Source organism: Grampus griseus (genome assembly GCF_964374135.1).
Source record: "Grampus griseus genome assembly, chromosome: 2".
Lineage (NCBI taxonomy): Eukaryota > Metazoa > Chordata > Mammalia > Artiodactyla > Delphinidae > Grampus > Grampus griseus.
The window spans coordinates 114,275,134-114,290,063 of NC_139018.1; the positions used below are offsets into that span (position 1 = coordinate 114,275,134).

At 44.8% G+C, this 14,930-nt stretch overlaps 1 protein-coding gene across 2 annotated transcripts in view; it reads left to right on the top strand.

Annotated features, from left to right (window-relative positions):
• Positions 1 to 12,789, top strand: part of THSD4 (thrombospondin type 1 domain containing 4) — a gene marked incomplete at its 3' end in the record, with an annotated part of 565,068 nt that extends 552,279 nt beyond the window's left edge. For both annotated transcript variants that reach the window (XM_082648619.1, XM_082648620.1), the window contains 4 exons: positions 1,618 to 1,791; positions 7,445 to 7,624; positions 12,041 to 12,185; positions 12,647 to 12,789. In XM_082648619.1, coding sequence (XP_082504745.1) covers positions 1,618 to 1,791; positions 7,445 to 7,624; positions 12,041 to 12,185; positions 12,647 to 12,789 — 642 coding nt within the window. The remainder of the gene's footprint in view (positions 1 to 1,617; positions 1,792 to 7,444; positions 7,625 to 12,040; positions 12,186 to 12,646) is intronic.
• Positions 12,790 to 14,930: the final 2,141 nt, after the last annotated feature.

Here is a 14,930-nt window from a genome sequence, read left to right on the forward strand (position 1 = left end):
AGGCTGCTGGTCTGATGGGCAGGAGCTGTGCATCACGACGTGCCCCAAACCACACAGAGACGAATCGCTAGCTTGGAATCCCAAAGGTGATTTCTGGCTTTGGGGAAAAACCCAGAGGTGAACTACTGTAGGCTTTCTATCCTTCTATGAAGACTGATGGCCTCCAAGATCGAGATGTGGGTATGAAAGAATTCATTTAATTCTCCTTAGCACGTCACACGAATATTAGATAATGAAATTCTAAATAAAGCGAGGGATTACATCACAACTTTCCTACATCTTGGGCGTGCCTGGCATAGAACAGGCACTCAGCAAATGACAGGCCCCCTTCCCTGCTTCTTACAGACTCAAAACCAATCCCACCATTCCCCTCCCCAGTAGCGCAGCCGCCTTAGGGTCCCTGGTGTCAGGTGTCAAGGATGAACTCCAAGGTGTATATAGTTCATCATTAGCCCACCAGTTACCTGTGTACGAGGGAAGCCATTAAGAAATTGAATTCATCTATCAAAGACAAAAATAAGAGTTATATCAGAAGAGAGAGGGATTCTGGAGTTGGATGGTGGTGTTGGTCACACAACAACGTGAATGTACTTAATGCCGCTGACTTGTACTCTTAAAAAATGAGTAATATGGTAAATTTTATGTTATGCGTATTTTACCATAATTAAAAAAAAATGTTAGGGAAAAATACTAAGCAAAATTCGAGGATGTACGCTGGGGTGAAGGAGCGAGCGGGGAAGGAGATAAGGAGTTTTGCCTGCCTTTTCTTGTAGAAGATGTTGATTGGCTGGCAGTAGGCATATTCTGACCAGCGCAGCTGGACTGCTCATCAGATGAACAGTTTCTGGGTTTCTGGATTCTTCAGAAGACCTTGGAGGTTTAACTGGGATGGAGACATTAGTGCCTGCCTCTGTCCTTAGTGCCTCCCTCCCAATTAGGCCAGGTCTGCACCATTTCCCTTAGCAGAATCCCTCAAGGTGCTTCCAAACTGTAATGTGCCTACAAATCCCTGGAAATCTTGTTATAGTGCAGACTCTGAGTCATCCTGCCAGGAATGTGTCCCTGTACCAGCTGTCCAGGTGAGCATGGGTCACACAGATAGCAGGGATATTAACACTGATGTGTCCAGTTCCCAGGCCCAGCTCTCCCTTTATATCAGGCCACCTCCCAATACTCCCATAGCTGTGGCCCTCGGGGACTGGAGCCATCTGCCTTAGTATCAGGCAGCAATGTCTTGTGACAGACTTCCGCCGTCCCTTCCCAGACCAGTCCAGACTCAGCTACTAGCAGGCAGATGGTGTGCCCGCGTTTTCGTGCCCTCACTCTTCTGCTGCTGAATAGATTTTCGAAATCGAAAGCCAAAACAGTAGTCTGACAAGTGTAAGTGTGTTACTCACAGCCGTGGGACGGGCTATTTGGAAAGAAGACCGTCCCTGAAAATCTAGGACAGGGTACCATACTGATATCCCGTAATGGAGGAAAGCGCGCCTGACAAGTGGTCAGAGGTTTCCAGGGGAAGAGGTGGTAGGGAAACGCGGTGTCATTCGCATCCTCTGAGAGTGGCTTCAGAACCTGCGGGGAGGCCTCCCCTCTAAGGCGCCCCTTGCTGTCTCGCAGTGCTCGGCAGAGTGTGGGGCTGGAGTGCGGACACGCTCGGTGGTGTGCATGACCAACCATGTCAGCAGCCTGCCGCTGGAGGGCTGCGGGAACAACCGGCCAGTGGAGGCCACCCCGTGTGACAACGGGCCCTGCACGGGCGAGGTGGAGTGGTTTGCGGGAAGCTGGAGTCAGGTGAGTGGCCCGAACCGGGTGTGTCTGTCCGTCCCCTGACCTGTTTCTGGGTCAGGGAATAGGGCTCGGTGTATCCCAGGGGTGCCGGGTGGGTTTGCACCCCAGCTGTGCTACCCATGACCCTGGAGAAGCTACTTATGCTCTTGGAGCCTCATTCTGTCAACAGTAGTTATTCCTGATTAATTTGTGAAGACCCTCTCTCCAAACAAGGTCAGATGCTGAGGTACGGAGGTTAGGATTTAAACATATGAACTCTCGGGGGACACAGTTCAACCCATAACTAGTATATAGTTCTGTCATTATTGACAAACATTACTGTCGTGTTACGACCACCACGATCAAGATATAGAACAGTTCCATTGCCCACCAAAATTCTCCTGTGCCTTTGTGGTCAACTTTTTCCTTCAAACCTGGCACCTGGCATCCACTCGTCTGTTTCTTTTTTTTTTTTTTTTTTTTCACTCGTCTGTTTCTGTCCTCATAATTTTACATTTTCCAAAATTTCATATTACTGTATATAACAGTATGTAGCCTTTTGAGTCAGCTTCCTTTTGCTTACATGTAATACACATGCGTTTGAGATTTATTCACATTGTTCCATACATCAATAGTTCATTAGGTTTGTGGCTGAGTAGTGTTCCATTGTATGGGCATACTACACTTGTTGATTCCCAAGTTGAGGGACACTTCAGTGTTTGGTGATTTTGAATAAAGCCATTTTAACTTTCATGTACAGTTTTTTATGGGTGCATAAGTTTTCATTTCACCTGGGTCAATGCCTAGGAGTGGAATTGCTGAGTTGTGTAGTAAATGTTTTTTTAATTTAATACAGAGCTCCAAGCTCTTCCAGAGTGGCTGTACCCTTTTGTATTCCTGTGAGTAATGTCTAAAAGTTCCAGTTCCTCTGTATCATCAGATCATGGTATTGTCTGAGTTGTTTTTGTTTTTGTTTCTTTTTTGCCATTTTAACAGATATTGGTGATATCTCAAAAAAAAAAAACCCAGGAGTTATTGAGCACCTACTATGTGCTCTTCTCTCTAAGCCCTTAGGATACATCATTGAGCAAAACAAATATCCCTGCCCTCAGGAAGCTTATGGTCCAGCATGGTTTCCTTGTCTACAAAATGCCAATAATGAAGCACATTATGAGGTTACTTTTAGAAGAAATGAAGTAATGTGTACAAAGTATGTAGTGCAGTGCCTGACATACAATAAACACACAATAAATTGTAGCTTCTAGCGCTATTATTGCTAATAAAGTCAGCTGTGTCTGTATTTGAGTGTCAAAAGCAGAAATAGATATGATCCAGCAGTCCCACTTCTGGGTATATATACAAAAGAAAGAAAATCATTATCTGGGAGAGATATCTGCACTGCCCAGCCCCCCGCCACGTTCATAGTATTGTTCACAATAGCCAAGGTATGGAAATAATCTAAGTGTCTGTCGACAGATGAATGGATAAAGAAAATGTGGTATTTGTTCATCATGGAATATTATTCAGCCTTTAAAAAGGAAGGAAGTCCTACCATTAGCAACAACATGGATGGACTTGGAGGGCATTATGCTAAGTGAAATAAACCAGACACAGAAAAGCAAATACTGCATGGTATCACTATGTGTGATATCTGAAAAAAAAGTCAGACTCAGGAAAACAGCGTTGAATGATGGTTGCCAGGGGCTGGGGGTGGGGGATAGAGGAAGAGGTTGGTAAAGGGTTCAAACTTTCAGTTATAAGATGAATAAGTTCTGGGGATCTAATGTGTAACATGGTGACTATAGTAGATAATACTGTATTGTATACTGAAATTTACTAAGCGAGTAGAACTTAAGTGTGGTCACGTATACACACAAAAAAGGTAAATATGCTAAGTGATGGATGTGTGAACTTGACTGTAAGAATCCTTTCGCAGTGCACATGTATACCATACCATCGTGTGCATACTTTCAATATATTACAATTTTATTTGTCAGTTATATCTCAACAAAGCTGGGGGAACGAAGCAGAAACAGAAAAAGTTAAGTTTGTTCATTATGAAGAACCAATAATACCAAAAGCCTCAAAAAAGTAACTTAATTGATTAATTAATTTTTCCTTAGGGTTCCAAAATTGAACATGAACCCCCTAACATCATTCCCTCTTTGCCCCGTTATGATTACCATCGGTATTTTGAGTTCTCGGGCCATTTAGTATTTGGCTCCCGGGGCTGGTTCTCCAAAGACTTTCTGGCTGATGACCATGATTTACACATTATCTGGACCTCTGGCTCCATATAGAATTTTATTTCTTTTAAGTAGCTTTAAAAACAGACCCTGAAAAGAAATGGACTGCCTTGTCCTTGTAAATCAACACAACCCCTTTGGAAAGCAGTTTGGCAATAAAAGTCAAGAACCATAAAAATGTTCATTTGCCTTCACCCAATCACCCCACTCCTGGGGATTCATTTTAAGGAAATAATTAGCAGGAGAAAAAACAGTTTTTTCAACAGAGATGTTCATGATAGCATGATGGTTAGGGATATTATGGTATATCGTAACTCATTAAGATACGTAACAAGAACAATGATAATTAGGAAGATGTGGAAAATACATATAATATAAAGGCAAGTGAAAAACAGAATATGAAAGTATATGAACCCTATCTCAACCACTTCAAAGTATAGTTTTTTATATAAACAACATGGGCAAGTGTTTTCTTCTCAAATTTCCTTAATATTTTTATAATACAAAGTGTAAAATATTTAAAAATTCAGAAAAGAAAGAATTCAAGTACTTCCAGTGCTACCCAAGTCGGTATCAGAGTTAGACATACTTGATAACAGATCCCAGTTCTGCATCGCCTTAGTTCTCTGAGTTGGGGCAGGTAATTTAACCTCTCTGAGCCTGTTTCCTCATCCAAATATGAGGATAATGATATCAAGTTTTTAGAGTTGCTATTGGGTTTTCATTAGACACTGTATATAAAAGGGTAATTGCTGAGCTTCCCTGGTGGCGCGGTGGTTGAGAGTCCGCCTGCCGATGCAGGGGACATGGGTTCATGTCCCGGTCCGGGAAGATCCCACATGCCACAGAGCGGCTGGGCCCGTGAGCCATGGCCGCTGAGCCTGCACGTCCAGAGCCTGTGCTCTGCAATGGGAGAGGCCACAACAGTGAGAGGCCCGCGTACCACAAAAAATAATAATAATAATAATAAAGAAATAAAAATAAAAGGGTCATTGCTTAGGACGTGGGGAGTACTTAATAAATATTAGTTCCCTTTCTCCATGTTTATTATTTTTTCTGCCAGTGTTTCTATCTCATTGTTGGTAGCAAAACACCTAGGATCTACACCCCAAAGATAATTCAGAAGCAGACTGTGTATGGGACACTAATTACACCAAGTATTCATGGAAACTGAGGCAATGGGAAGAGTCCTGTGTGAAATCGTAATACTGGATCATAACAGCCTTCACTCAGAGAAGATAAACAGTGCAGTTCGACTCACACGTCCACCAATGTCTGAGGAAGAAGAAAGGGGAGCAGGATTCAGGTCTTTTTTTTTTTTTTTGCGGTACGCGGGCCTCTCACTGTTGTGGCCTCTCCCGTTGCGGAGCACAGGCTCCGGACGCGCAGGCCCAGCGGACATGGCCCACGGGCCCAGCCTCTCCGCGGCATGTGGGATCCTCCCGGACCGGGGCACGAACCCGCGTCCCCTGCATCAGCAGGCAGACTCTCAACCACTGCGCCACCAGGGAAGCCCGATTCAGGTCTTTTTGACCTGTGGGTGTCCTATTGACTCCAGACCTACTCAGAGAACTGAGAGTCGCATGAATCCTGGTGAAGGCAGCATTTATCTCTGCTAAGATTAGAAACATGGGATTTATTGCCTGTCATCCAAAGGGTCAGGACATGATTGATTGTGGACAAGGTTTTCGTTCTGAATTTGTCAGACTATCAGAGCCTGCTGGCACCTCCCTGCCCTGGGAATTTGATATTATCCCCAAAGAAAATGAAATAGAGCATTTGTGTTGAAAGAAAGTCTTAAACATTAACTGACTTCAGGATATAAAAATAAATGTTCCTTCCAGACACGTGGTTTGAATGAGAGTTGGCCTCTTGAACACCCCACTGGCCCGGTCACAGTGATTAGTCCAGGATGGACATGTGACCCAAACCGAGCCAAATGGAGTCCTTTCCTGGGACTTTTCACGTGGACTTAGGGGAAGAGACTCCCTGGGAAGTTGTGAGCACAGGTGCTAGCAGTGGTCCTGTTGAGGCCGGTGGAGAAGCCAGCCCAAGAGAATGAGACCTGTCAGGCTTGGGGAGTCTTTTTCTACTCTGGAGACAAAGTAGCCCAACTCTTATTCCTAAGATATTCCACCAGGTCTATTATTCATGCGCAGATGCTTTCTTTCTTCCCTGTCAATTCTGGGTTTACTTCACCCTTAGATTGTCTTAGTTCTTGCGGGGGACTGGGGGGGATGGTTCTTTCACAGTCTTTAGCTATTAAGAGCAGCCTTCTTGTCTGCCCCTGTGTCTGGATCACATTTACTCTCTAACATCTGAGCAGACAGTCCCAAAACTAAGAAGCCTTGTAGTTTTCTGGATGTCTGTGAAGATGGAAGAAAGAAGGCACAAAGTGGAAATTGCTGATGGAGATGTTTACTATGCCCTGTGTGAATAATCCATTGTCTGTTGCCTTGGGTTTGGGGTACTTTTGCTGGGTAGTGACGTGGGTTTTTCCACTCTGTTTTTATTTCACCATGTGCCTGCATACAGCAGCAAGGATACTATTGAGTTTCAGCTGTAGACATGTTTACAGGCTATTCATAAAGGCAAGAGCTTCTTTAAAGTCTTTAGAAGTATATAGATCACAGCTTGTAAAATTTTCTAATCAAAAGGTATTAAGAGTATACCAAACATAAATAAAAAACATTTTACAAAGTAATCGATACTAAATGGAATAACTTATAGGCGGTTACATGCATCGTATTTCCATAACCTAACACAATGAACCAAGACGTGTCATTATCTGACTGGCTTCTTCGTGGCCGCAACCGCAGCGAGCTTTAGCTCCAAGTAAGAAGCCAGGGGATTGGACTCCGCGGACAAAGCCTTCCTGCTGGCTGCCCTGTTGGGAGCGGAGGGCTGACCAGGGGACATTGTCCCAAGCCTGTGGTCTTCTCAGCTTTGTGTGTCCCAAAGAATTTTAATGTAGCCCTTCATCCAGAGGCATGCAGACTCTGGGAAATGAAATCATTCCCAGTTCCCTCCCCTAAAAGACCAGCAGATAAACTAGAATGTTAGTTCATTGTTTTACAGTGAGAGGTGTCAGGAGTCTACCAGACAAAACCAAACTGACTGGCTGGTATGTTCTGTGGGAAAGCCTACGGGACACTATCTCACTCACATTTCACTGAGGGTGCCAGGATCTCAGCAGCCAGCATCCTCGAGCTGTGAGAACTCAGGGCACCCACTCTCCATTCCAGACACAGAAGTGTTAGGAAAACTGGAATCTGTGTGCAACTTTTCCTCCAGAAGTGTTTTCCGGGCACCCTCGGGCTCTTCCTCACTGAATCAATGATGGTAAGCTCTGGTAAACATCGCTCAATGGATGGCAGTTCTCGTCCCCTTTCCGTCATGTGGCACCCATCTTTCTCTGCTTCTTTCTCCAGTGTTCCATCGAGTGTGGGAGCGGGACCCAACAGAGGGAGGTGATTTGTGTTAGGAAGAACGCTGACACCTTTGAAGTGCTGGAACCCTATGAATGTTCCTTCCTGGAGAGACCCCCCAGCCAGCAATCCTGCCACCTCAAGCCCTGCGGAGCCAAATGGTTTAACACAGAATGGAGCATGGTAAGTCCCGGTGCTTTTGGTAGAGGTTGTGTTAGTACATCATTATGCTTCCCCCCTCCCCCCGCACTGTTGAGCCGCCTACTGGGTACCAGGCACTGGGCTCAGCCCTCGAGTAGATTCCCTGCAGCAATCAGCTCTACTTGGTCACAGCCAGGGTGCCCTGGACTCAGCCTGCTTGGAGGGGAGTGGGGAGCCTGAGACTGGGACAATCTTGATTTCTAAACTATAGAGGCCATAAAATAGTGACTCTCAAATTTTTGTGTGCATAAGAATCAGAGGGGATCTGTTTGAAATGGCCGATTCTGGGTCCAACGTGGCCAAGGAATTTGCTCCTTAGGTGAGTTGGCTACAGGTGTAACCAACATTTTGAGAAATACTGCTGCAGAAGTTTGATGGCTGAAAGGATTCAGGGATGCTGTTGAGAATACAACATCATGAAGTGATCTTGTTATAAATCCCACTGGAGGAATTTCTGTCAGGCCTCCATACCTGTGTGTGTGTGTGTGTGTGTGTGTGTGTGTGTGTGTGTGTGTTGTACACTTTTTTAAAAATCCTATAGACAATATGGATTATGGGACTGATCCTGTTTTTCTCTTTGAATTGGCTACTAGGAAACTCAGAGCCAAAACTGTGGCCCATCTCTGAGAGAGAGTTTATCAGAATATACAAAGTGACTTATAGGTGCTAATGTTCTCTGGCTTCTCTTTCTCTTTCCTACTTTTATCTTCTTTTTACCCCAGTTTCCTCACTTATTTTTTGTCTTGTGGCCCTCTTATGTATTTCTTAAGCCATCTCAAATCCTTTTTTGTACGGAAGGAGGGTAAATGAAGAAAGACAGAGCTACAGAGAGGCAGAGTGAATAGAGAACTAGGTTAGTAAGGAATGAAATGGAAAAGGATGGAAACAGTGATAAAGTTCTTTTTTTTTTCAAGTGAAAGAGTTTATTGTTAAGAAACTTCCTAAAACAGAAAAATTCCTGAGGTCATCGTTCCCAGTGACCATTTCACATGACTTGGACACAAGGGGGCCAGTGTTCGTTCTGCTTTTTGTCAGGGAAGATCGTCAAGCAGTGGCTGTAGGTGACTCCAGAGTAGAGGCCAGAGCCTTCCTCAAAATCATTCAAAGGTGATCAAAGGGATTTTCTTATAAAATATGTGGATAAAAGCTGAGAATTCTGTTTTCAGACAGTGTATGACAGCCATTTGGGTATGTGGTGAACCACACCTTGGGTGCAAATGGGAATAAAGGAGGTGTTGAGTTTCAAAGATGTTTTGCCAACTTCTGGGAACTACCATTTTATTATTTTGATATTGACCAAGGCCCTTGAGAAAGCAGGAACAGATCACTATTTTCTTCTGCCATTCTGCTTAGAGAGTCTAGAAAGGGCCAAACTCACCAGGCCACGTCAAAGGCCACCAACTCCAAAGACACCTGCCTTGCCTGGGAACAACCCAGACGTCCCTCAGCAGGTCAGTGGATAAACAAAATGCAGTGCGTCCAAACAATGGGGTACCACTCAGCAGCAAGAACGAATGAACTGATACCTCCCACGACTTGGAGGAACTTCAGATGCATTTTGCTAAATGAAAGAAAGAGCCCCCCCAAAACTGTATGTTGTATGATTACATTTACATAATATTCTGTAAAAGGAAAAACTATAGGCACAGAGACCAGATCAGTGATTGCCAGAGGATGGAGCAGGGTGAATCTCACTACAAAGGGACAACACAAGAGGATTCGTTGTGTGTGATGAAAGTTCTGTCTTGTTTGCAGTGGGAGACACATGACTCTCTGAATTTGTCAAAACTCAGAACTGTGCACCACAAAAACTGAATTTTTCTGCATGTAAATTTAAAAATAAATAAGTGAACTGAAACTAATATGAAATATATAGTTACTATAGTAGCAAAGATGATGGAAGCAAGACATTTTTTAATTTACCTTGTTTTATAAATTTTGAGTTTGGAACTAAGTAAATATTTTATATAATTATAAAACAGGGACTTCCCTGGTGGTGCAGTGGTTAAGAATCCTCCTGCCAACGCAGGGGACACAGGTTCGAGCCCTAGTCCAGGAGGATGCCACATGCCGCAGAGCAGCTAAGCCCGTGCGCCACAACTACTGAGCCTGCGCTCTAGAGCCCACGTGCCACAACTACTGAAGCCCACGTGCCTAGAGCCCATGCTCCACAGCAAGAGAAGCCACCGCAATGAGAAGCCCACGCACCACAATGAAGAGTAGCCCCTGCTCGCCACAACTAAAGAAAGCCCACGCACAGCAACGAAGACCCAACACAGCCAAAAAAAAAAAATTTTTTTAACAAAATTATTCTTTTAAAAAAATAAATCCCTAAAAATGGAAAATGCAATGAAACAAATTAACCTAAATATGTATGCAGTTGGTGGCATCAGCACCCTTGCATGTGGCTGTAAACCATAGTAATTTGACTATCCATCCCTAAGGACAAAAAGGACTGCAGAAAAATGTTTGTAGTGTTTGCAATAATCACATGTTTAGTGATAGCTGGTGTCCTGTGTTCTGAGATGATTGGTTGTATAATGGGTGATAAAGTAAATGAATAATCTACTTTATGGTACTGTGATAATATATGTACCAGTAAATATGCTAGTATGATAGTAGAGCTCTATTATCCCCAGTATCCTTGAGAAATAGGATTCTTAACTTAGGAGAAAGAAGATACAGACCAAAAGTAGAAGAGATTTAAGTGAAAATCCTGTTGTCCTGAATTTGACTTAGAAATATCAGTATGAACTCACAAATTAATTTATCTTAAAAAACTTTTTTCCCTGTTTTATCCACTGAAAGAGCCTGGAAACAATGACCAACCCAGTAGCAAACGGCATGCCTATCCGCCAGAATACGGTTTCAAAATGCCACTCCCCACTACAAGGAGCCAAGAATTCTTAGAGAAATGGCTGATTCCAGGTCTGTGACTGTTATAGGTATAAATTAAATCGGGATGTCTTTTCATACCAGGTAGCAAGGAGAGTCTCAAAGACGAGTTCATGTCCAAAGGGCTCAAGAACCAACTTTTGGGCTCCTGATAGCCATTGATGGAGCATCAGTGAAAATAATAACTGATAGCCATTGATGGGGCATCAGTAAAAATAATAACTACCGGGCTTCCCTGGTGGCGCAGTGGTTGAGAGTCCGCCTGCCGATGCAGGGGACAGGGGTTCGTGCCCCGGTCTGTGAAGATCCCACATGCCGCAGAGCGGCTGGGCCCGTGAGCCATGGCCGCTGAGCCTGCGCGTCCAGAGCCTGTGCTCCGCAACAGGAGAGGCCACAACAGTGAGAGGCCCGCGTACCGCAAACAAACAAACAAAAAATAATAATAACTACCATGGATTTAATGAAATACATCACATATGTTTAAATCCATCCATCTATAATAAGTTTGTAATGATAAAAAAAACTAATTAGAGGTTCCACCATTGGAGGATGCTAGGGGAACCAACTCATTATTCTGAAAACTGATAAATAAAAGAAAATAGTCAAGAATTTACCCTGTCTCTCCTAAACAAGCCATACCACTGGGTAACCAGAGAGTAAATATATGTGAGGAAGGGGTAGGGATTCTTTGGATTCTCAGCTTATAAAAGAAGAAGAGGTGTTAGGATATTATCACCATTTTTCAACCCCACATGAACTAATGGATCTGCTCACCAGTGGCTGCTGGCCCCCTCCAAAGAGAGACAACCATACACATCCTATGAAGCAGTCTCACCACAAAAAATCAAATCTGCACCTGTTAAGGCCTCTTCTGGATCCAGTTTCCAATTTGCAGGAAATGCGGAAGACAGAGGAACATGTCAAACAGTACCATGGGGATGCAGTCAGCAAAATCCTGACTATGGGAAACTCTACAGGACAAATGACTCAGTTCCTCCAACAAATAAAGTATAAGGGAGAGGAAACACCGGGGAGGGGAACCCGTGGATTAAGGGTCGTAAAAGGCACGTCAACCAGCTGCAATATACAGACCTGATGCCCCCCAAAAAAAACTCTGTTAAAAAAATTGAGATTCACAAGGCAAATGGAAATAGGAACACTGAATATATCTTTGAAGATAAGGAACTATTGTTGATTTCTAGGTGTAATAATGGTATCGTGGTAATTTTTTAAGAGTCTTTGTTTTTTAGAGCTACAGACAGAAATATTATGGAAGAAGTGATATGATATCTAGATTTGCTTCAAAATAATGGACCTGGGTGGGTACAGACGAGACGTGGCTAGCCATGAGTGGATGCGTGTTGAAGCTGGTTGCTAGGTGCAGGGGAGTTTAATACTCTGTCTCCTTTGGTAGATGTCTGAAATTTTCTAATATCTGTCTTCTCCTGTGTGCTGAGCTAATGGGCTATCAAGAAATCTAACTTTCTTCCTTTCCCCGGGCAGTGTTCCAAGAGCTGCCAGGGCGGCTTCCGCGTCCGGGAAGTGCGCTGTCTGTCTGATGAGATGACCCTCAGTAATCTCTGTGACCCTCAGTTGAAACCAGAAGAGAAAGAATCTTGTAACCCTCAGGACTGCGTCCCTGAAGTTGGTAAGTAGGGAGTCCTATCTTGGAGTAAAATATTCATCTTTCTCAAGCTCCGTCCTGTTCTCTGGTATGAAAATGCCAGATTCATCTCCGTCTCTCTGTGACCTTGTGCCTAGTCATGGAGTTGAAGGGGGTCAGCATCCTTTGGGTATATATTTCATAGTTTAATAACACAGATGGCAATCCAAGCCACCCATCAACAGATAAACTTACATGGGAATTGATTAAAACAGCAATGCACTCAGAGATTTGGTTCCAGCATCCTTATGGCCAAAGTAGATAGATTTCAACTGCATGTTTAAAGATGAAGAAAAAAATATAAGCTCTCAGCCCACACTCACACCTCCCATCAGTAATAAACAGCAGGACCAAGATGAAGAGCCACACCCACCGCCCTTCCTCCTTCCCTAAGTCCAGGCTGCCCGTCGTGCTCAGAGAGTCTTTTCTGTTCTCCTCTGCTACAGATGAAAACTGCAAGGACAGGTACTACAACTGCAACGTGGTGGTCCAGGCCAGGCTCTGCGTCTACAACTACTACAAGACCGCCTGCTGCGTCTCCTGCACGCGCGTGGCCAACAGGCACTCGGGCTTCCTGGGGAGCAGATAACACCCCGCTCCGCAACCGTGGGCAGGTCAGGGAGTCTGTGAGCAGTGGGACTGGCTGACTGCTGCCCCTCCTGGGGGCTCCCTGGCCTGTGGAGCTGCCAGCCAACTTAGTCAGCACCCCATCTTCATAAAGTGTACACACGGTGCCCAGGAGCAAGGCCACAGTTGTCCTTTGAGCATCACCGTGAACTGCTGACCCCTCCTTCAGAGACCTGGCACCTGCGCTCTCTGCAGACCGAGCGGTGGGGACTGCGTGCAGCTCTCGGCCGACTCCCGTCCTGGCACTTTCTAAGTCAGCAGTCAGGCCCTGTCTGGGCACTGCCTAGCCCCAGTGCTGCTGGCCTTTCTAATACCAGCGCCCCTTGGAGAATCAGAGGAGACAGTCCCCCCACCCCAGAGCCCCCCTAAGCCTTGCTAGGATGCCTGCATCCCTCTGTTACCTCAGCCCGCCTGTGCCTATTTTTACTCTCAAAGACATTAGGCTCTTTTCCAGCCTTGTGACACAGATATCTCATGCCAGTTTAGAGCTTTATTGTTTTGCAGGTGTATTCAGAGATATTAGCTCATTAGCGGCTGTGAGCACAGCGCTCCAGAATGGGAGTCAGGGAATGAGTCTTGTCCCCATTTTACTGACAAGGAAACTGAGACTGAACTTAGGTAACCTACCTGCCACGTTAGCAGGTAATTGACCCATTCAGTGACAGAGCTGAGTCCTGACCCCAGTCGTCTGACCACAAAGCCGTCACCCCGAGGCCTGTCCAGAAGGCTTAGGTCTGCAGTATGTGGCTTCATTTCAGACCTAGAGGCTGAGAAGTTTCCCATTCAGCAAACAAAGCCCAGACCTTTGAATTCTTTCCTCGGGCCAAAAATCAAGTCTTTATCTCCTGTGCTCAGTTGTTTCAGGAGTCTGTTTCTTTTTTCCCTTCCCCCACAAAGTCACAGGTCCTGGTGACAGGACTCCGCACAGTTTCTTAAACCCCATCCTTAATGGAACTATGCCATGAGGTAAGAAAGCCATTGGGGTAGAAAGGTGATTGCCTGAAATTCTGATTCCTCTCCCCAGTGGTACATGCCGCCCATGGAATCCTACATTGTGGACCCTTTGGCCTTTTGTCTCCCAGAGCAGATTTCCAGAGCACACAGCTCTGTCCCCTGGGCTCTCACCCCTTCCTCAGCCATCTCTTCTGGGTCCTTTCCCACACATCACCCAGTGGAAAGTCTAACCAACCTGTCCCAGCAAAAGCCCTATATTTATATTAGAAAGAGTCTCCTTTGGGTCTTTCTGGTTTGTTTTGCAGATGTCTCTCTGTGACTTTTCATCCCTCCCTTCCCCCATGACTCACAACCCATATTCCCCCTCCCAGATGTGAGCACTAAGATCTATATTAATGCAGCCAGCCTGGGAAAAGGGGCTGTGAACTCCTCCACGATGGCCCCAGCGGCAGGGTCTTCCCTGATTCACTTCACATAACTCTGTAGTTCCCGAGGCCTGTGGCTGGAAGGGGAATGCAGTGCATATGAAAGATGAGCTATCTGAAGAATCAGTGAGGATAAAGAAGGGGGGACGTATATATATATAAATATATATATATATATATATATATATATATATATTCTTACACCCACTAAGAAAAATAATCAGGCTGAACAAATTGGAAGCGTATAGAAAATTTATCTATTTAGTACTATGGTCCTGGGCGTATTTCCCTTTCAAAATAAGCATTTGCTTTGAAATTCATAGCAACTGAGTTTCTCCCGTGAGCCCTTTAACCCAAAAATCTGCTAATTTGGTGATGATTTGCAGCTTTTGGAAGAAGTATCACCAGCTCAGTCTTGCACACTCCCTTAGGTTCCCACTATCCTTGAGCTTTCAGAAATTCTATTTGGCCTTTTTATGTGACCTTCTCTTTCTGGAGAGCCCCAGCCATCATTTCCCCCAAAGCACCCTATCTCTCCTGATCCTTACGTAACTCATGCAATAAGCAGCAGGACAGAGGCCCAGATTCCTGGGCCCACCAAGCAAAGACAGACCAGAGAGGCCAAGCATATGGCTGGTTTCCATCCAGCACCCACTCTTTCCCTCTCGCCACTTGCCTTTGCTTCTCGTCCCAAGGGAGGGTTTCCTTTATGCAACTGCTCTCA